This window comes from Onychostoma macrolepis, chromosome 24 (assembly GCF_012432095.1).
Source record: "Onychostoma macrolepis isolate SWU-2019 chromosome 24, ASM1243209v1, whole genome shotgun sequence".
Taxonomy (NCBI): Eukaryota; Metazoa; Chordata; class Actinopteri; order Cypriniformes; family Cyprinidae; genus Onychostoma; species Onychostoma macrolepis.
In genome coordinates, this window is record NC_081178.1 from 13,449,807 (window position 1) to 13,472,253 (window position 22,447).

Consider the following 22,447-nt stretch of genomic DNA (forward strand, 5'->3'; position numbering starts at 1 on the left):
ACTGTGCTCGCTCTTTCCATGCATCCTGTGTGACATCACCCCTGCTCTGACCAATCAGCTGTTGGTGAAGGGGGTGAATGAAACTCTAGTAGCTCAGAGAGTTGTTCCAGCACTTATCACTCTCTCCAGTGATCCTGAAATGTAAGTCTCCTCCTGCCTCCTTCATCCATGCACCTCCCTCTGCCTTGGTTCTCTCAGGAGGCCACAAATTTATTAGCCCCTTCTCAAGTGAGCACCGCCTACCGGAGCCAAGATTTAAGTGTCTCACATTATTTATGTCGAAAGAAAGTAACAATGAAACAGTCGAAACAATAAAGTGTAAATAAATTGAAGTTTTCCATTATGATTTTATAATTTTTGCTTGTTTTCTTTAAAAAATAAAAAATAAACTAACACTGGCTTCTCTAATCTTTTTGTTTTCTATTTGTTTTCTTTTTATTTATTATACAATTAACAAAAGCAAAAAAGGCCTCTAACACTAGCTTGCTTTATTCTTTTTCTATTCTATCTGTATCTTTTTATTTATTATATAAATTTTTTATTTTTTTTTAACTTGCTGCGTGTACTGCGTTAAGCTAACTGAGACTTGTTATAGCACTTGCATATCATTGCGCTTTTGTTGTTTTTGATTGATTCCATTGTCCTCATTTGTAAGTCGCTTTGGATAAAAGCGTCTGCTAAATGACTAAATGTAAATAATTTTCATCACATTGAACCATGTTCTCATTACCATAATGTGGAGAAGAAAAAAAATCTCATTCTAATAACTGTAATACATTAATGAAAGCAAACCTCTTTGGACTTTTTTTTTTTTTTTTTTTTACAACAAAAATACAATATATAACTAATACTACCATGACGTATTCTTAAAATTTTAGATGAAAAATATTTAGTTTTATTTATTTATTAAATTTGTAGAATACTAAATTATTTATTTTATTTTTATTTATTTATTTATTTTTTTGCATTATAATAGGCTTCTGACATCCGGAGGTTTAACTGTGCTTAATTGCTTTGAAAATTACTATAAAAATAGTGTCATAATGCCAAAAAAATAAATAAATAATAATAATTATTATTATTATTTAAATTTATTTATTTAGAGTCTGGAATATGGTCCAGGCATTATTTATATTTCATTATTATTTATATTAATTTATATTTTCATTTCTGTATGTATTTTTCTCAGTACAATAATTTATTTACATTATAATAAGTTACTATACTTTGTATAATTTTTTTTATTATTTTATATTTTTTATTTTATTCTTTTATTTTGAGGTTGAAATATGCCCCTATGTATAGATATTGTTTTTGAAATATACCATTGTTAACCATCATTCCGGTTGATATAATTATTCTTTGTATGCTGATGTTATGTCAGTGCGAAAGTGTATATCTGGCTTTCCTGATGAAACCAAGGCTTGAGAGACAGTGCTTATTTTGTTTATGTCTCACATGCTCAGTGTACTAACATCCTTCGTTCAGGCTACACTAATCGCTGCATGCTTGGAGAAGCTGCCTGCTTTCCACAATCCATTCATCCTTTCATTCAGCACATTTGTCCATCCATGTGGCCCGTGGCATGTTTGGCTGCCAGTCACTCTTTCTCAAGGCCCCCTAGCACTACAGTCTCCTCTACCACCCCCCTTCCCTGCTAGGTTCTTGGCCATTTGTGTTTGACCCCCCCGTCTCTCTTTTGCATCTGACTGGTTTGCAGCTGGTTCTTCGAGGCATGAGCGAAGCCTTAATTGACAAGCGAGTAGCCCCGGCCCTTATTACCTTGTGCAGTGGTCCTGAATTGTGAGTTAACCGCAGCTATGAGACACTTTAAAAACCAAATATCCTGTCTCCTCTCCGCATTCTCTTGGTTGGATATTTTTTATTTTTTATTTTCTGGGGGGGGTTGGATATTTGTTGTCTGTTTGTTTCTGTTTTGGTTTTCATACTGACATGGGAATGATCATGTGACATTAATCATCTTGCTTACCACATATTCCATCAAGTGATTGGCATCTCATGGTTCTGTTCCATTCATGCATCTTTTATCATTTTAGTGGGTAATTTGAATGGTTTCTTTTGGATGTGTAGTGACGGATTTTCTTCTTTCAGCTCAGTGAGGATATCAACAATACCTGCCTTTGGAACTATTATGGAAACCGTAACGCAAAAAGAGGTACGAGCCTTCCATATTACAAACACCCACACAACCCACATTGTCAATTTTAAAGTATTTAAATCTCTAGTTTATTGGAAAATGTATATGTGTGGTTATTGTTATATAATATCTTATGTAATAATATAAAAGAAAAAATCCCAACACTGTTCTGGGCTTTAAAACAAACAATATATATATATATATATATATATATATATATATATATATATATATATATATATATATATATATATATAACACAACCCAACCCACCCACATATATTTGTCCATTTTAAAGTATTTAAATCTCTGAATCATTGAAAAATGTGTATGTTTGGGTATTGTTATACACATCATATGTAATATAAAAATAAAAAACACAGTTCTGGGCTTTAAATACAACATAAAATGAAAATTATCAAATATATAAATGTATATAATTATTATAGATATTATACATAATTATATATTATATATTTATTATTATTTACAGCAAAAGTAAATGTATAAAAAAATATAATCTACTATAGAGACGGTCTTGTTTATTTTTGTGTCATATGTGTGTTTATTAGCTGCTAGAGAGAGTGAAAATGCAGCTGGCCTCTTTTCTGGAAGACCCCCAATATCAGGACCAGCATTCTTTGCACATGGAAATCATCAAAACATTTGGAAGAGTAGGACCCAACGCAGAGCCACGCTTCAGAGATGAATGTGAGCATCATCACTATATAGTCACTTGCATATGCAAAGTTTTTCACTGTTTGCACAGAGAAAAACACCATAGCGTGTTGTAATATGTTGATAACAGTAGCATCGTGCTTCTGTGGCTGTTTGCCCTTTAGTGCACATACATTATAATGTGGCAGAAGTATTTTCTGTTTCTTTCATGTCCTGTTCTCTCTCTGTCTGTTTTTTTCCACAGTTGTTCTTCCTCATTTGCACAAACTGGCTCTGTGCAACAACCAGCAGACAGTGGAGAATAAAAGAATTGATATTGCCACTCAACTGTTTGAGGCATACAGCGCCTTATCCTGCTGTTGTATCCTTTATATATTTCAAAATTTGACTTCTAATTTTGTGTGTTTAGAACCACCTTGTCTTACAAAGCAAGGTTTTGACTATTAGCATGAAAGGAATACTTCACCCAAAAATGTATGAAAAATGTACTCAAACCATCAAAGATGAAGATTTAGATGAATTTTTTTTCATCTGAACAGATTTGGAAAAATTTAGCATTACATCACTTGCTCACAAGTAGCTCCTCTGCAGTGAATGGGTGCCGTCAGAATCAGTCCAAACAGATGATAAAAACATTACAGTAATCCACATATCCAGTCTTGTGAACCAAAATCTGCTAGTTTGTAAAAAAAACAAATCTATATCTACATTTATTTATTTTTTTTACTTGAACAACCATCTTAAACCTTCCTAAACCTTCACCTCTGTTGAAAATATGAGTCCTCTATCCCTTTAAGTATAGAGGTATACTAAATATACTAAGTATAATTCACCCAAAAGTGAAAATTCTGTCATCGTTTACTCACCCTCCAGTAGTTCCAAACCTGTATGAATGTCTTTGTTCTGCCGAACACAAAGGAAGATATTTTGAAGAAAGTTTGTAACCAGGCTCTTTTGGGGCACCGTTGACTTCCATGGTAGGAAAAAAATACTATGGAAGTCAATGGTGCCTCAGAACTGCTCTGTTTCCCACATTCTTCAGAATATCTTCCTTTGTGTTCAGCAGAACAAAGACATTCATACAGGTTTGGAACTACTGGAGGGTGAGTAAATGATGACAGAATTTTCATTTTTGGGTGAACTATCCCTTTAATTTTATTATACGTAACACATAACATGTATATTTTTTTAATTTTGTGTTTATTCATATCATTTTATACAATTTAGTTAATTGAAAAGCTGTTTGTCTAAATCTGTTTCTCAGTGGGACCGCTATTTAAAAACCTGAAATTTGCGTAAACCAATCAGCCAATCAGATTGTAACTTGTCATTTTGCCAAGCCTTTGCTATTTTGGGGGTACATCAGACAGTCCATGAACAGTCAGGGCAATCATTTGAGGCTTTTTTTCAACGAATCAATCAAGCGTTTTTATTGTTTTTGTAAGCCTCAGTAATGCCCAGCGGTTTGCATTTCCAAAATTTCCAGAAGTAGATTTTTCTCTAAGAGGGAACATTTTGATTACAAATTGAAAACAGATAGACAGCGGAATTGGACTGTACACCTCCACTGCTGATGTTTGGGAGCAGAAGCCATCTTTCACTGGTTTCTCTACTGATTTTGTGGCATATGGCAGCTTGCACAGTATAACCACAGTTTTACCTCCAGTTTCAACTTAATAACAGATACTGAACACACAGTCTGTGTGGCCACTTTCTCTCTGTGCTTTTTGAGTTTTTGAGCGATGGTCAACTATTTAAGCTGGACATGAGTCTCCATAGCTGGATTTGCATTCTCACTCTTTTTTTTTTTTTTTTCTCCTTTTCTTCTGAGAGCTTCGCCGTTGCGAAAATGTTTGCATATCCCACTGGCAGGGAAAGAAAGAAAATAAACCTCAGCCATTTTTGTACACTAAATTGCAGGGTGGATGTCAGAATTTGTCGTTAAATGCTCTGTGATGTTGTCTGTTTGAGCGAAGAGAGCCTAGCCCAGCCCTTTGGTCAGGATTCCCAGCACACATGCCTTTGCAGATGCTCTTTTGTCTTGTTCTCCCCCCCCATCTTTCTCCGTTTCATTTTATTTTTGTCTGCTGTGTCACAGTTGAGACCCCCCTGTAGCAGTGGCTTGCCCCCCAGGCAGTTTTGTAAAACCTCGTCCTGTCTGTGTTTTGAGGTTTTGCAACATGATCAATATGAGGTTGGGTCTGGATCGTGGACTGTATACTGGTGTGTATTTACTGTAAAAGTGCAAGTCATTATGGGAAGGCGATAGGGGTTTTTAACAGTGCAAATTTCTCACAGTTCGGTTTATATCAAGTTTTGTGGTGGTCATGGTTTCGGTTTGGTCGCTTTTAGGGGTGCAACGATCATCAGGCTGATACCAGTAACTCATGTTAACACTGTGCTTTTTGTTTCATTCATTTGCGGTTTTTAGTAGATTCAGCTGAATTACCACAGTTATTCTTGAAAATCAAAATTCATATACATTTGGAATTAATATTTATGTTTTCAGAGGCATTGTGAGCAGAGGTGTCAATTATATGTTCATTTAGTAAAAATGTAATATTTTGCTGTATTAAGAATATATTTTCTTTTCATAGCAAATATTGATATGTGGTTTGATTATCATTTATTGAAAATAATTAATTCATTGGTATATCATGGTGTAACGTAATTAATTGGTACATCATTTAATTAATTTCACAAAAGATTAACAGCCATAACTGTAGGTCTAATATAGTTTTACATTTTGAATTACGTTTTTTTTTTGGTTTTGTTTTCACTCAATGACTATTAGTTCTATAGTAGTTTTATTTTTCTTCAGTATTTTAGTTAGTAATTTATTTAATGAAACATTTATAGATCAAAAGCCCTAATTTTAGGTTTATTATATTATCACATTTTGAATAAGTTTTTATTTTATTTTCAGTCTTTTTTGTTGTTTCCACTCTATTTTCGTGTAGTTGTAGTTTTTTCAATGTTTTATCATTTCAATTTAATACAATTTTAACAACCTTAATTATAGGTTGAGTATAGTTTTACATTTTAAGTAAGTTTTTATTTTATTTTCATGTTTTGTTGTTGAATTTTTCTGTTATATAGTTTAAATGCATTACATTTTTATTGGCGTTATAGTATTTTTGCGCTATGTATCAAAGACTACAATTTAATTTGTCGCCATTTTAGGTTTTATTTTTAAAGTCATGCAATTTTACACACACACACAGATATGTGTATTTATATTTATTTATGGCAGCAGCTATTTGCACTAAGTGTTCTTAGCTATAGATGTTGTTTTCACTAAGTACAAATTGCGATGGATTTTATTTACACTAAATGCAAATAGCAGTGGATTCTATTTACACTAAGTGAAAATAGCAGTATCTTTTATCGATATGCTATTTAAACTAAGTGCAAATTGCTATAGATTCTATTTACACTGTTACAATAGCAGGATTTTCTGCTATTATACTACTTCTTGCAAATAATGGCAATTATCTGCACCTCAGTATTGTAGTACAGTATGCAACAATAACGTATCGAGTGTAAATTATTCTTTTAATTCAAATTATGTGTTATTATGTGTTTTACCATCTACACCACTGGAGCTGATGTTTGACGGTCGTTGACTACCCCAATCACACACGTTGGTTGGCGGAGTTGGTGTAAATAGCCTCTGCCAACAAGGCGGGCTGTTTGCACTTAGTGTAAACTATTGACACTCCGTATATTTATTTAATAATTTTTTTCTCCCCAAGTATGCATACTGAACTGTGGCTATTTCACAGGTATGTTTGACAGTCTTTTCTTAACTCCGGGGCTTTAGTTATTTCTGAAGAACTCATGGTGAATCATTTCCTCCCTGGACTGAGATGTTTGAGGACCGATATGGAGCAGCTCTCTCCAGAGCATGAGGTATAAAATCAACATTTCAAAAAACATTTTCATAATTGTTTCTTTGTCATATCTGTATGACACAACTATAACAACAACCACCACCCATATTTCTCAATTAAATACAGACCCATAACATTGTGTGCTTTTCCAAAGCCTGGTCTAGTCTTGTCGTCCTAACGTTTTATCACGCTGCATGTCATGTAACCCAATTTCTATTTATTTAATTTCCTTTGCCTAGTAATGTCCAGCTGATGTGCGTGTGTCTGCGTGTATGTCAGACTTCCCAGCAGCGCTCTAAGAATACTCCCTCTTTTCCCGCTTGTCCTTTAGGTTATTCTCAGTTCCATGATAAAGGAGTGTGAAATAAAGGTGGAGAACAAAGGCATTGGAGAGGCACAAGGGTGAGAAGACACACTCATTCATTTTATTCATACAGTCACCATGTTTAGTGTTCTTATTTACTGCAAATGGAGATTCAAATCACTACATGTAAGAGGAAAATCGAATGAATACTGTGTGCTTCTCCTGTTTTAGTTTAAATCACTCCCTGGCCACAAAACAAAACAAGCGAACAAGTGCTCATTCAGTAGCGGAGTAAAAATAAATAATTTTACAAGAGTTCTCAAGTACACCTACTCAATCTTACAGTACTCAGGAAGGCTTTTTGCATGTTAATTTCCTCAACGATTTATCTGAGTTCAGCTTGGGTTTGACTCAGTGTCTCCACTGCGAGATAGTTCCCATCAGGCATTGCAGGCCACTGGCTTAGCCACATGATTATTGCAAACCCGCTCCATTTGAGCTGTGCCTGTAGGCCAATGGTACTGCTGCTTCATATTACACTTATAGCAGCTGTGTAAAGCTACATGGACACATACACTGTTATTTATCTAATATTTCCACTCCAAATTTGGTGCTGACAGCTTTTTTTTCTTATATAAAACGTAGTATAATATGCACTAAATGGATTTTTAGTTGCTGAAGTTTGCAATTTTCAAGAGTTGAATGACTTTGTGAAGAAGTGAGAGGGTATGTACAGTCAGATTTTTGCTTGCTAAGGACTCTTAACTGAGGTTTCCAAAACGAAACATACCCAGCTTGCGAACACTTGTGGCACTCTTTAAAACCTTTAACCTAAAGATGTGGCTTGATTATAAACAGCACTTGTCTTTTAAATTTCACAGTTGGTATCGTAGCAACGCTTCCAGTGGTTTTGTTGAGATATTTATAAATGTTCGAACTTTATAACTGCAGTGAAGTCTATCATTGTGACTGTCACTACTAGTCATGATACATCAGTTGAGTCTGCCTCTCACAAATAGTGTGGGTTGTTCTGCCGTGGGTTATCTGGGATCTTTTTTTATTTAATTAGATGGGCGGGTAACATTTAAAGCATGAATGTTTATGGGAAACAAGTTCAAGAGCAAGATGTAAAAAAAGATACAAAAGACAAAGTGATTTACTGAGTTTATGGTGTTTTTAACCATAAAACATAGATGGTGGTAAAATCTTCACTTAAAAATTATTCTGTTCATCACATAACTATGTGTTATTTCTTTTGCATGACGCTTGCAAAGTTTTATTCACACCCAATCTGCCAAAATGTGACAACGGATATACTGTGAAAAACATTATCAAAGAATCCGTGAAAAATGTGTTACTCAAAGTGCAAAATTCAGCTTTGCCTTAACAGGAAGAAATTACATTTACACATTTTTAAGTTTGTAAGTTCACAGTAATTTAGGTCTTAATTGAAAGCAAACAGCTGAGAAAGAAAACATGTGTAACAGTATATTGGGCCCGGGCAGCTTTTAAAGTGACAGCAGTCTAATATTCCTGCTGTCTGTCATTCATATTAATCAAACAACAAAAGAGAGAAAATCTCTCACTGCTCTTCTACTAAATCACTTTTGTAACTTTAATAAGAAGAAATATATATTTAATTAACACAGTGAAGAATATGCAATGTTTTTATACATTTGATTACTTTATACAGTGTATGTAGCATTTCTTATTTATTTGTTCTACTGTAGTAGTTTTTTTGGTCCTATTGCTTCTATTTCAAAACTTTATTCAAATTCTAAATGAATTATGTAAGCCTAGAAATCTCACAATATTTCATTATAATCAATGAAGCTTGACTTATTTACATTGTGTTACGCTTAGCGGATTTGCAAGCATGCAGGCAAAAATTCAGCATTTAGAGGTTTGTGAATTCTGACTAACTTGGCCGCAGTGGCCAATCACAGGTGTTCAAGTAATCAACATATGTGTGTGACTTACTACACTGCTCAATGCAACAAAAACACGTTGTAAATGGAAACGTTTGATGCTTTCCAGAGCGCAAACACCAATACGCACTGGAGCCTTTACCGAATTTGTTTCGCCAATATCCTATTATTACAGTTTAACTGAGGCTGCTGTTGACTGCGTGAGAAAGTAGACGTGTGAGAGCGTGAGAACAGTGTCAATTGCATCAGTCTCACACTGAAAGATAGATAGATAGCTTTGAAAATTTTATATCATGTAGATTTTAAGTAACATCTATTTTAACTGATTATTAAAAGTTAATATTGACCACTCATATCGTATCAAAATATTAACTGAAAGCACTTTTACGGATAGATATTTCCGTTTGTGTGTATGTAACATGTTAGTACTGTGGTTTTGTTGAAGTAGGCCTGTCTTGTAAATACAACTTTTTATGGTAATCCTTCAGTGTACACAGCATTGATGGTTTAGTTTACCGTTTTAATTTAATTGGCAAATTACAGCTGATTATTTTTTTAAATTACATATTTGTACAGAAATATGTGTACGTTGCTTTCTAGTGATAATGAAAGTGATTTGTTGAATTAAGGTCAGTTCACAACAAGGATGATAACTATAAAGAAAACGATAAAGAGATGGTTCTAAAAGTCATTCTCAATATTTAGTCCACACCACAGCCACAATAAAGGCACAGAAACGATATCATTGGAATCACTTTCAGAATGATTTTTTTTCCAGCTGATGAATGATAAAAACATTGACACCCAATCAGAATCCATCCTGCTGTAAAGAGCTCGAGAATTTAAAGCGTCAGACGAGCATGTGCTGAGAATAAACACACGATATCGTTCGCTGGTGTGGACGTTAATATCGTTATCTTTTTTTTTTGTTTGTTTTTTTAGTTATATTTTCCGGCTTTTATGCCTTTTAATAGACAGGACAGTAGAGAGATGACAGGAAAGCATTGGGAAGAGAGAGGGGAGTGGGATCAGCAAAGGACCTTGAGATAGGAATCTAACTCGTGTCGCTGTGAGCACAACTGCGCTATATGTCGGTGCACTAACCACGAGGCTATCGGCGCCGACTATATCGTTATCTTTATAGTTATCGTTCTTGGTGTGAACGGGCCTTTAGAATCAGTTAATTGAAAAGTTACTTGTCAGTTAAAGGCATTTCACGCTAGGCGCGATGCAAAAAAAAGTTAGGAGAATCGCCGATGAATGGTTCTTTCACACCGAGCACGAAACGATTGACCGCCTTCTGCTAATTCACGCCTGCACGTTAGGTGGTGCTGACCAGCAATGCATTTTTCCTCAGATATGTATCTCATATATGGATTTAACATTGTCTGCTGCTCAATATACTACAGAGCCCTTAAAGGGACAGGGTGGGAGGAAAAAATATTTTTCAAAACTTTTGCGTTCTCTCACAAAACCTTGGACAAACTCTTCCTGCTTGCGGTGGTTCATACAGCTCCGTATGTTCACAATGGAGCGGTTCATAGTTTTACTTTGAACTTGGACTCAAGTATAAAGAAATACAGTCAGTTCAAGGCACGATTTTGGGACATTCTAAAACACTTAATGTGGCTTAATGTTTTAAAACAGTGACATTGGAGGGCCAGATTCGAAATACTGATAAAATGATTAGGCTAATATTAATAACCTTATTAATAATTTTAGACTACTAAACCCCCCCGTAGAAAACGCTTAAGGTAGGCTAATGAATGAAGATGGTGATTTTAAAAATACCAAATCTGTTTACAGTTTATATTGTGCACAGAAAAGCAGATGAGCCCAGAACGAAACAGCTTGCAGTGGTTCATAAAATGCTTATCGTGGCCTAATGAAGATGAGAAAAAAGACCAGATATGCTGTACTATATATGTATTAAAAATATGTACTGTGTACATGCAAGCCCTCCAATGTCACTGTTTTTTAAACATGAAGCCATATTAAGCATTTTAGAATCTCCCAAAACCGTGCCTTGAACTAAACACTGAGTAGGCTATTTCTTTATACTTGAGTCCAAGTTCAAAATAAAAGAATAAATCTGTTTATTACCACTCTCGCCTTTATGTGCAACAGCAGCTGCTCCGGGCACGTGATCTAAGCTCAAATCTAATTGGACGGCACGTTTTGCTGCGCCTAGTGTGGATTCAAAAGTGTCATCGCGCCGAATTGTTGTGTTCAGTGTGAAAAGGCCTTTAACTTCTAACTAACTAATCAGACACTTTGAACTAATTTCCAGAAATGAATTAAACTTATACACTCTACCGTAAGGTATTGTCTTTGCCAGTTTGGTCCTATCAGCAGCCAGTGCTTATACGACCCTTGATTGGTGGGTGGATTTTGACCTATGAATGCGGTGCTGTCTCTTTTCAGGTCCATCTCTATTGCAGCGAGTCTGGTGGGTGAGGACGCAAAGACCAAGTTTCTAAGTAAGATGGGCCAGCTGACCACCTCAGGTGCCATGCTGGCGAATGTTTTCAGAGAAAGAAATGAGAGCTGCTTTGGGTGTTTCCCATGAACCCTCCACTTTCTTGGATCTCCTACTTGAAGTCAGTCGTCTGCCTTTCTTTTGTTCGTCTTTGATTTGATCGGCTATATTTTTAACATATTTATGTCTTAAATTTTTTCCAGCCTCCAAAGAAATTTGCACTCATGTTTCAATGTTTTCCATTTTTTCTATTTCGATTTTATTTCAGAGGCTTATTTGCATCACTACACCTTTTTCTGTTTATTTTGGACAATGTGAACTTTATGAAATCAAAACAATGATTCCTTCCTCGTCTTGTTGTCTCTTATGTGTTGCTGTGTCTCTGGAGAATATTTTCTATGAGTGTGTAAAATTGTCCGGGGTTTTGTTTCTCTTATTTTGGATATGCTCCAACAGTAAATAACTGTAATATACAGTGAATCGAGAGAACAGTACCCATTATCATGTATATTTGAAAATTCGTGTCATAAGATAATAAAAAGCGAAGACCACTTGTGTACTTATGTACTTCTGATTCAGTGTGTTGTCTCTTGAACTCTCTTTTAGATGGTTTTTTGCTTTCTTAGACGTCCGGCTTGACGGCAGTCATAATAAATCTGCACTTAAGTACTTCTGATACAGCAAATCAGTAGCACATTGTTTGCATGGGGTTCATATCAGTTTATATACAGCATATCTCTAATGCAACTGAATTGTGCTGTTTATTTTACACTTCGACAGGTGTTACTACAATAAACGCTTGGCCTTGAAAATCAACGAAAAAACTTGAAGATCAAAGCCGTGGCTTGTTTTTCCTCTGCATTTGGAGAAAAGGTTTCAAAGTTCAAGGGTCCCTTGATCACATGGTCAGCAGCTGGCGGGAGAAAGTACTGCCATGATACAGAAGCCTTTGTCTTAGATCATTCATTGACTGAAGGAAAACGAAATTTGCATATTCATTTTAATTTTTAACTTTTGTGTTTACCCTCAGCGCTAGTGTAACTTTTATTCTTTCATGCAATTCATGATAAACGACAGAGCTCGTATTTGCATAAAATATTTTCTCTAGCACGAGGTGACCTGCGCATGATTTGGAGCTGATCTACAGTAGTATGTGGAAATTTCATCAGCAGGGATAAGTTACTCATGAGCGCAGGGCAAGAGTTGAAGAGGACTGTGAGTCAGATGCCAGGAACATTTCCAAACCCGGAGAGAGGAGAGAGCGGCTGCATAAAACCACGGGAACATTCTGCCTCTCCGTGTTTTTATTCCTGTTGCGTTGTTGACTGAGTGCATAACAAGACAGCAAACAGGAACTAAAAAGCTTTGAGTTCCGGCCAATAGGCGACCACTTTGATGGCAAGTTATGAAGGGTTTTGGAGAGTGCCAGGTTCAGCCTGGGTTCCTCTCTCCTAAAGCTTGGCGATGTTAGCAAAAACATTTTACAGGTGGGAGGACATGAAAAAAAAAAAGTCAAAATTATGACATAATCCTCATAATTATCTGAGAAGTCAAACTAGGAGATGCTAAATCATATTTGAGATTAAGTCAATATGTCATAACCATAATCATGAGATAAAAAGTTGCCATAAGTCATAATTATTACATAAAAGCCAAAACTATGAGTCTTAATATGGCATACTTAGTCATAATTATATGAGATAAAAAGTGATGAAATGTTTGCATTCTGAGATGTCAAAATAAAGGTGAAATAATGAGAAGTCATAATTATGACAGCTAAAATTGAGAGAAAAAGTTATTAAATCATGATAAATAATTAACTTTATGTATTTATTTCTGATTGTTATGAATTATTGTGACTTTTTATCTCATGATTCTGGCTTAATATGTCTTATTTCAACTCTATTTTAACTAAATTTTTCATATTTTTTTACTTTTGATGTCATGGTTTTGTCATTTATTTTTAATAATTTATTTATTAAAAACATTATAAAATTTATTTTTGGCATTTTTGCCAGTTGGGGGAGAGTCGGGACGCCCATAGCGCAATGGTGCTGTATGTCGGCGCACTGCCCACAAGGGTATCGGCACCAATTTCAATCATTTTATGTCATAATTTAAATTTTTTGTTTCATGATTATGGCTTAGTATGTCATATTTTAACTTTTTATCTCAATTATTTAGTTAATCTTAGTTCATTATTATTTAATTTTGTCTCAGTTATTATTTAGTATGTAAAAGTTTTGACTTTTTATACAATAATTGAGATTTGTTTTCATTTTGATATATAAAAAGACAGAATTATCTGATATTTAATAAGACCTTAACACACACTGTGGTCACTGTCCACTGGTGTACTCTCTATGATGTCATTTCCTGTTCTGTGTTTTAATGTTGGTTGCCCTACACTTTGATTTGCTGGACAAAACTTTTTGTTTCTATGTTTTATATATATATATATATATATATAATGTGCATATATTTATGTATGTACAGTCATGGCTAAAAATATCGGCACCCTTGGTAAAAGGCTGTGAAAATTAATCTGTATTGTTAATCCTTTTGATTTTTGATTAAAAAAATTCACAAACATTTAACCTTTCATTGGATAATAATAATTTAAAATGGGGGGAAATATCATTAGGAAATAAATGATTTTCTCAAATATACATTGAACACAATTATTGGCACCCCTAGAAATTCTTATGAGTAAAATATCTCTGAAGTATTTTCCCATTCATATTCACAATTTTGAGCACTCCAGGGTGATTATGAAAATGAAATTATCCAGCCATGGCTTCCTGTTTCACAGAAATATAAATAGGAGGTAAAACAAAGCCCAAATTTCCCTAATCATCCATCACAATGAGAAAAACCAAAGAATATATTTCTGATGTGCAGCAAAAGATAATTGAGCTTCAGGGCAATAATTAAGAATTTCCAATCAACATAAAATGTTTCGAAACTGCCTGGAAGAGGACGTGTGTCTATATCGTCCTAATGCACGGTGAGAAGGAGAGTTTGAGCGGCTAAAGACTCTCCAAGGAGTCTCGGGGTCAGAAAACCTTAAAAATAATTTGTCAAACAGCACCTACATCACCACATGTTGTTTGGGAGGGTTTCAAGAAAAATTCTCCTAGCTCATCCAAAAACAAACTCCAGCATATTCAGTTATCAGACACGACTGGAACTTCAATTGGGACTGGCTTCTATGGTCAGATGAAACTAAAAAATGAGCTTTTTAGCAGCAAACACTCAAGATGGGTTTGGTGAACACAGGGATAAAAAGTACCCCATGTGTACAATGAAATATACTGCTGTATTTTTGATGTTGTGGGCCTATATTTCTGCTGGAGGTCCTGGACATCTTGTTTAGACACATGGCATCATGGATTCTATCAAATACCAACAGATAAAAATCAATAAGTGACTGACTCTGTTAGAAATCTTATAATGGGCCATGTTTGGATCTTCCAACCGTGCAATAATCCAAACACAAACCTCAAAACAACACAAAATGGGTCACTGAGCACAAAACCAAGCTTCTGCTGGCCATTCCAGTCCTCTGACCTGAACCCTGTAGAAAATGAGTGGGTGAACTGAAGAGAAGAAGCACCAACATGGAGCTGGGAATCTAAAGGGTCTGGAGTGATTCTGGATGAAGGAATGGTCTCTGATCTCTTGTCAGGTGTTCTCTAACCTCATCAGGCATTAGAGGAGAAAATTTAGAGCTGTTAAACTGGTAAATGGAGGTTTCAAAAAGTATTGAATAAAAGGGTGCTGTTAATTGTGACCAATGTGTATAAGAGAAAAACATTTCCCCCCATTTTAAATTCTTATTATCCAATGAAAGGTTAGATTTTTGTGAATTTTTAAAATAAAAGATCAAAAGGATTAACAATGCAGATTAATTTTCACAGTCTTCTTTGATCATATTTACCAAGGGTGCCGATATTTTTGGCCATGACTGTATGTATGTGTATGCATGTATATGAATGTGTATATACTGTATATATATATATATATATATATATATATATATATATATATTTACTTTTTCAAATTTTCCTCGTGTTGTTGCGAAAAATTTTCAAATTTCAAAATCAAATAAATGCTTTTAATCATGAAAGCATAACATATACACATAGGTTGGGTTGGTTCAGTGTTGTTTTTTCGTGCTATAACAATCAGTCTATTATGACATCTCTATATCTGCCTGGCATAGCAGCTATGAAAGGCCTCCAGGAATTGAAGAGACCATGTTCACCTGATTTGCATGTGGGGTGGTGCGGTAGCTGCATGAAGGAAAGCACATGGATGCCAAAACATGCCCTTAAGCTTTACTGATGACTGTTATTCAAAGCAGGCAGTGGTGGCTTAAAGGAACAGACACGGCAGCTTTGTTCATGAAAGTGAGAGGGATGGTGAATTAGTGAAACTCATGGCAATGTTACAAACACCCCCACATACATCCCGAAAGCATGCCCCATTCACCCACTAAAACAGATGCCAAGTGAGCAATTATGAGCTGACAGTTAAACAAGATAAGAATTACAGGCAAACAACTCACAGTTTAACATTACATAGAATGACCTTCTGCTCAGAGAGGCCACAAACTAGTGGACCATTACTTTCCAATCTCATTAAGAAACATTATTCGTCATATAGCCTGTGTTATTCTTAAGTTCCAGGACCACAAAACCAATTTGAAGAAAAAGTGCACAGTTTCCTTATCAATTGAGGTTTGAAGGAGAAATTAAGGTTTATCTGCTGAAATTAATGGAAAAATAGGGTGATATTAAGCATAGGCCTGCAAAATATTTAATGCTCAAAATATGGGGTTTGTCATAGTAAACAAAGTAAACAGTAAACTACTGTATTTGCACTATAAACCAGTGTGTTTATGATTATGATAATAAATATAATAAGTACCAGTTTGCAATGTTTTTGTACAACTAAAATCACTGGAAATGGCTGACAATAGAATGGCTGCACCTGTTCTTATGTTAAAAAAGAGTTGACAGGTACAATTAAATATTTACTCACAACTAGTTGTTGAAGTATAGTCTTTGAGACAAGGCTCATCCAATCAGATTTGATAACTATTTTATGTTGTTGACTTTGCTTATCTAAAGCATTGCAAATTAGTCACACTCCAGGTGGCATAGCAACCATAAACAACCTAGTAGCTATTTGATTGGACGAAAATCTGTGTAGTGCAGGATGAGTCATCTTATATATAATAGAGTTTACATCTTGCATTATATCTCACAATTCTGAGTTTAGTTCTTGCAATTTTTTTCTCACCATGGAATAGGTCCATGGTCCAGGTAGGCCATAGGCTAATTGCGACTTTTTATCTCACAATTATCTTTTTTACTCACATTTATGAGTTTCTGTCTCACAATTCGGATTTTTCTTCTCAGAATTTATACCTTTGCAAAAGTATTATTTTTTTTTATCCTATAGCAGAAACAAGCTTCCATAAGTGAGGCTATGTTCAAAATTGTATAGGCCTACTTGCTCATTTTTTAAATGATTTTAAACATTAGTATATGGTTTTGTTTATTTTTAATCAAATTGTGAGTCAAGAGATAGATAGGTTCAAGTCAATTGCATTGCATTGTGGGATACAATATTCCAGCAGTATGCTCCGTTTTATAGGAGTAGGCTACACCAGCACTAACTTCTATTTTTGATTTTTGGGGTTAATAGGTATCTCTTCACTGCACTTTGGCTATAAGCGTAAACCAACGCGATACATGTGCTCGACGTGGCGCGGTGCAACTAAACTGCTACAGACTTGAACGATAGAGACTGACCGTGATTGTCTGGTTATATGAACGTCACCCCGTTTATATGTGGACTACTTTGATTACGAGAAATGGGAGGAGCGTGTGAGAAACTGAGCAGCTTCCACATGACTGTAGAGCAGTGGAAACACAGGGAGAGCCGCAGTCGAGGCGTGGGTGAGTGAACATCATGGGACATGCTCTCTGCGAATGAACTACAGCAGTCTGGAGCTTCATCCCTTCATCCCGGAGCGCGCAGACGTCTGCTGCTGAACCTCACTGGACAATACAACAGTACCGAAGCTGAGATTACAGAGTCCTGTTTTAAAGTTTAGAAAAATGAGAGTGAATTTTTCAGCTAGTTGGATATTTCAAGGATGGATCACACACTTCGTTCTTGCTCTGTGCACGCAGGTAAGTTTGCTTAGCTACTATTTTTATTTATTTATTTATTATTATTATTTTTTTTTTTTTGCAAATTATTACAATACACCAAACTTTGTTTTTGAATTTAACGGAATTGTAATAGGTAAACCGGGAATGTATTATTATTTTGCACTCTTGTTTACTTTTTGGCCACCACAATGCGAAACTGCCTTATTCCCCTCTATTGATTTCAGCGCTTTGTTGCGAGAACGGGGTTGTGTACATTAGCGATGTACGAATCGCGAGTGACTCGCTCTTCTGAATCGGACCTTTGCAATGAATCTTAATAACCGGTCTGATCGTTTCGTTCGATCTGACTGAATCGCCCCAAACAGTTGTCGTGTCAACAACTTCCCTATCTCTTATTCGTTAATATAAGAGCATTTGTAGTGAATTTGACTGGTGGGGCGAAAAGTAGCCTAAGTAGTAGCCGAATGGGAAAATGTTAAATAATAAAACGCAATGCAAATATCTTTGTGACTTTATTGACTGTTTTGTCAACACGCGCACGAAACGAGTTGGTTTTAATAAACAACATTTAATCTTTTCAGTCAAGTGAAGTAAATTAATTTTAACATTGTTTGACTTTATTAAATCTAAGATTAATTATGGCTGCAACAAACTAAACTGGAACGCATTAATTACAGTGAAGTCCAAATAATGACGCGATGACAAGAGAACTGATGAATCTTTTTTGAACCGGTTCATTGAAATGAACTGTTCGAAACAACCGCTAGTAGTTGGATATCAAGTCACTAATTTAGTCTGTGGCTCAAAATTGAAAAGACTTGCCTAGACATGGGTAATTTTTGACCGGAAGTGTTCTCTAGATTGGCCGCTCACAAAGTTTTGAGACACTTCCCCACTCTTTCCTTCCCTGCCAGATTATTCTGAATTTTTCCCTGGAATCTGAATTGTTGCACACTTTGAGGGGAACTCCATGTGGATGTGGATGTTTCTGGGATTGTGCTTTGTTCATGATGGTTTTAACCTTTAAAGTGTGCAGTGTTTGTTTATTTATTTATTTTAATAAGAAATCATTAGATCTTTCTGCCAAATGTAAATTTGATACTCATCAAATGTAAATGATCATTACATTTCCAGGAATGGGGAGGAAAACTCCAGCTCAAAAACTCCAAAACTCTCAAAAACTCGTTTTGTTCTATGCAAACATTTCAGGAAAACCCCTAATTTTGGAATTTGACAAAATCTGTTATAATCTGTGTGAAATTACCAAATTTTACCTTTTTTTTTTTTTTTTTTTTTTTTGTCTAAGCCCATTTTCATTCATGTTTTCATTCATTTAGTTGTTTTCTGAGTTATCTAATGTTGTATCAGGTCAAAAGTTTTAACATGTTTTCTGTTGCAGGTCTGAACATGTTTGCCAGGTTGTACAGTTATGAAAGAAAATGTCAGTATATCTGGAAACTCAATTCTTTCGACCTTTGATACTGAGGGGTATTTTCTTCAAATGATGGACAACTGTTTTGTTAACTAATGATTCTGTTAAACTAAATTAATTATAAATGACTTTTATTCATATACAAAGTTCTAGTATACAGTAATGCAGCATTGCTATCTTTTTGCATTCATAAACAGAATAAATGCAAAGGCAATGCACATGACTGAACTGAGTCATTAGGACTGTGAGTTATGATATCTGAGTGCTTCTGCTATATGCATCGAGCTCCTGTGAGAAAATATTTCTCTGTGTCCGGTGCATATTTTCTAACATGTAATTTTTCAGGGCGTCACTGACCATGATCTTATATATTTAGTCAATGAAAATATGTTGTGTTGCCTGAGTATTGCCTTACATTCAAATGCAGAGGATCAGAAATGAACTCTGGACATTCCTTTGGGTTTCCTGTGTTTTTTCACATGTGTCCATCAAAGGGTCTTTAGGTTCTTCAGCAGTGCTAGAAAAACCTTCAGAATTGTGTCTTCAACTATGTTTAATGTCTTAATAGAAACAAAGAGAACATTATTTTCAAGTATTAAATTTATTGAATGTTTATTGTTTTAAATTTTTATTTTTTTTAAAATTCACATTAGGCACACTGTAGTAGGAATATATATATATATATATATATATATATCTCTCATCAAGGAATATAGGACACAGCTTGTTTCATTTGAATAAATTGGGTTTTCTTCCTGATGAATATGTGTTTTTTGTTTTAGTGAAGTGAACTAGTCCCTTGTTTAGACCAAGTTTGTTGCCATTAACAAATCTGATAAGGAAATTATATTTCCTCAAAAATTTCCATGATACCCATGGATTTTCCTGAGATGATGGATATTTCCATTGATCTATGATCAATACCAGGAAACCAAAATAGGAAAATGCTTGCTTCTGCTTTTTTTGTGTGTTTATTTTTGCTTGAGAGAGATAAAGAGAGCTTTCATATTTCATAAATTGTCTTCTGTAGTCCCTATAAACAATATTTCTCTTCCATTTCTATAATTTGAAAATATATGTTGGCTAGAATACAGAAAACTAAGGCTTTGCCCGTGTTGCTCATTTGAAAGCAATTCCTTTTTTCACCCTTGCTGTGCAAAAAAGTTGAATTTGAGCATTATTTCTGCCTATTTTAACAGCCTACAAAGAAGCACCTAGTACTTCAGCCAAGTCCTTTTCACCTCCGCGAGAGCCCAGTATGCTGAGCTTGGCACTATTTTCTTTTTTTATTGTCTTTTACATGAGTGACGGCTGGATTTTCTCAGATTTGCACTGAATTAAAGGATTGCATTTAATTTTGCCCTGCTGTTAAACCGTGGAATGCTTTTGTGGTATCTGGAGGGATGTGGGTGGTGTTTTTTTTTCTTTTCCTCTTGTTTTTTTTTCTTCCTCCGAGTTGGGCAATATCCCCCCACCATACACACACGCCCCCAATCTTTCATTCCCTTATGCTTTAACCGCTCAAATGATCCTTATTCCTTGAAGATTCTCAAAAAGGCCAAACGTTGTGTAATTTTTTTGTTACTGTAGAAATCAAAATAATAAATGACCCCAAGAAGTATTTGAATGCTTTAGCCACACTTAAAAATGTCAGAATGCCATTGCATCAGATTACGAAATAAGCAACTGGCATGCATTTTTCAAGTAAAATAATAAATGCAATGTTCAAAATTAAATGAAAAACTGGTCAAATCACCATCAGAAATTATTCTCATATGCTGATTTGAAACAAACATTTGTTATTATGATTTTTTTAAAATTTGTGCTTCTCCCATGGTAAACATCTGTAACTAAAAACCTCCCATGGGTGACCTGTGAAACTCTCAAAGCTGCACGATTAATTTAGTATCTGTCTCATCTGTTGAAGTGGCATGTTGCTGTAGTTTAGTCACAAGCATTTTATTATATAAGTTTTATCACTGTTTGTTTAACTGTTGTAACTCTTAATTTCAGGCAGGACTCTCCATAAGCTGCCAACAAAATGAATATAAGCACAACGGGGGATGCTGCAGAAAATGTGAACCAGGTGAGCAGCAATACAGACTAGTTAATTATACTATGTAAAAGACACTATAAAAAAATCCATTCATTCATTTTATGGTGTGTGAGTGAAGCCTGTCTGGGAAAAATAAGATCAGGTCTAAATCTGCTAAATCTTTTTTCCCATTTAAAAAGCAGAAGGATAAGAAAAGAGGAAGAGGCCTACACACACTCACACAAACTATAACCTACAATGACTTCCACTATACAATTCAAAGAATATCATCTTTTGTAATATGGATTCACTGACCTTTTCCAATGAAGAAAACAGCAAACACATTTACGTCTTTAGATGAGCAAGCTTAATGCACAATATTTATTTCAATGCAGGAAAATACCTTTTCGCTCATTGTGATGGCAGTTCGAGCACAAAGTGCCTTGATTGTGGCCGTGAAGAATACCAGCCGGACTGGAACAGTGACACTAAATGTATTCCTCAGAAGTTCTGCGATGAAGGTCAGTGTCACTTACAGTTTTTCTCAGTAGCTTTGGTGCATTTCTCGAATCAGAAACTAAATTTTTAAAACCACTTGTTCAACCTCCACATCATCTAGTCACTTGTGCACATCATAAAAGCAGTTTCTCATTCTTTTGAACAAGTTGTGATTGCTTTGGTACATTCATGCAACTGATTAGGTACATTTGTCAGCGGTTTCCTACATTATTAGTTGCATTAATAAAAAATGTATTATATAGTTCTCTGTGCAATAGTCTTACCCCTCAAAACATCTAGTCATTAGATCACCGTATAAGTCATTAAATGCGAAATGGTTGATCTGGTTGTCATAAACAGTCTAACATATTTTTTACACATTTCTATTAGGCTTTTTGTAAATTTGCCATGAATTGTGGAAAGTGAATCTTGACTTTGACTAATGAAGAGAACATAGATCAACAAATGATAAACCAGTTCTCTGAAATAGCTCAAAGGTACATCTCGTGAATCTTCAATTGGAAAGCATATAGACAGAGGACAACACAAGAGTTACAAATTCTGACAGTGGACTTTCTATTTTTTGTATTTTCGCCTTTGTGCCCATATTTCTTTTTCTTTTCTATATCACAGTGATGTTGTAAGGTTTTTTTTTTTTGGTTTTTTTTTGTCAGAGCACTAGTAAAAGTGTAACTGTGAATCCTATCCAGCCTCTTTCAATCAATATCCCACGTACAGTAATGTGTAAATTTGTACTTTTGAAATAGCTATATATCATACATAAGAAGTTCAGCCTTCTGCATTTCAATACAGTAACTGCCATCTAAACTGTTGCCATAGTTTACATCAGGTAA

General features: G+C 35.0%; 2 protein-coding genes across 17 annotated transcripts in view; both read left to right on the plus strand.

Annotated features, from left to right (window-relative positions):
* relch (RAB11 binding and LisH domain, coiled-coil and HEAT repeat containing) overlaps nucleotides 1-12,007 on the plus strand; it is a 49,295-nt gene extending 37,288 nt beyond the window's left edge. For 12 of the 16 annotated variants that reach the window (XM_058764735.1, XM_058764733.1, XM_058764741.1 and 9 more), the window contains 7 exons: nucleotides 59-141; nucleotides 2,113-2,176; nucleotides 2,731-2,869; nucleotides 3,081-3,197; nucleotides 6,660-6,748; nucleotides 7,061-7,131; nucleotides 11,386-12,007. In XM_058764735.1, the coding sequence (XP_058620718.1) occupies nucleotides 59-141; nucleotides 2,113-2,176; nucleotides 2,731-2,869; nucleotides 3,081-3,197; nucleotides 6,660-6,748; nucleotides 7,061-7,131; nucleotides 11,386-11,530 (708 nt within the window). In that variant the 3' untranslated portion in view covers nucleotides 11,531-12,007. Of the gene's footprint in view, nucleotides 1-58; nucleotides 142-1,720; nucleotides 1,804-2,112; nucleotides 2,177-2,730; nucleotides 2,870-3,080; nucleotides 3,198-6,659; nucleotides 6,749-7,060; nucleotides 7,132-11,385 lie in introns of those variants that run through there. The other 4 variants (XM_058764734.1, XM_058764743.1, XR_009269000.1 and 1 more) reach the window with 3 other exon arrangements.
* Nucleotides 12,008-17,145: 5,138 nt separating this feature from the next.
* The window catches only part of tnfrsf11a (tumor necrosis factor receptor superfamily, member 11a, NFKB activator), a 17,475-nt gene continuing 12,173 nt past the window's right edge, over nucleotides 17,146-22,447 (plus strand). The window contains exons 1-3 of the mRNA XM_058765326.1: nucleotides 17,146-17,646; nucleotides 21,074-21,146; nucleotides 21,491-21,616. Coding sequence (XP_058621309.1) covers nucleotides 17,572-17,646; nucleotides 21,074-21,146; nucleotides 21,491-21,616 — 274 coding nt within the window. The 5' untranslated portion in view covers nucleotides 17,146-17,571. The remainder of the gene's footprint in view (nucleotides 17,647-21,073; nucleotides 21,147-21,490; nucleotides 21,617-22,447) is intronic.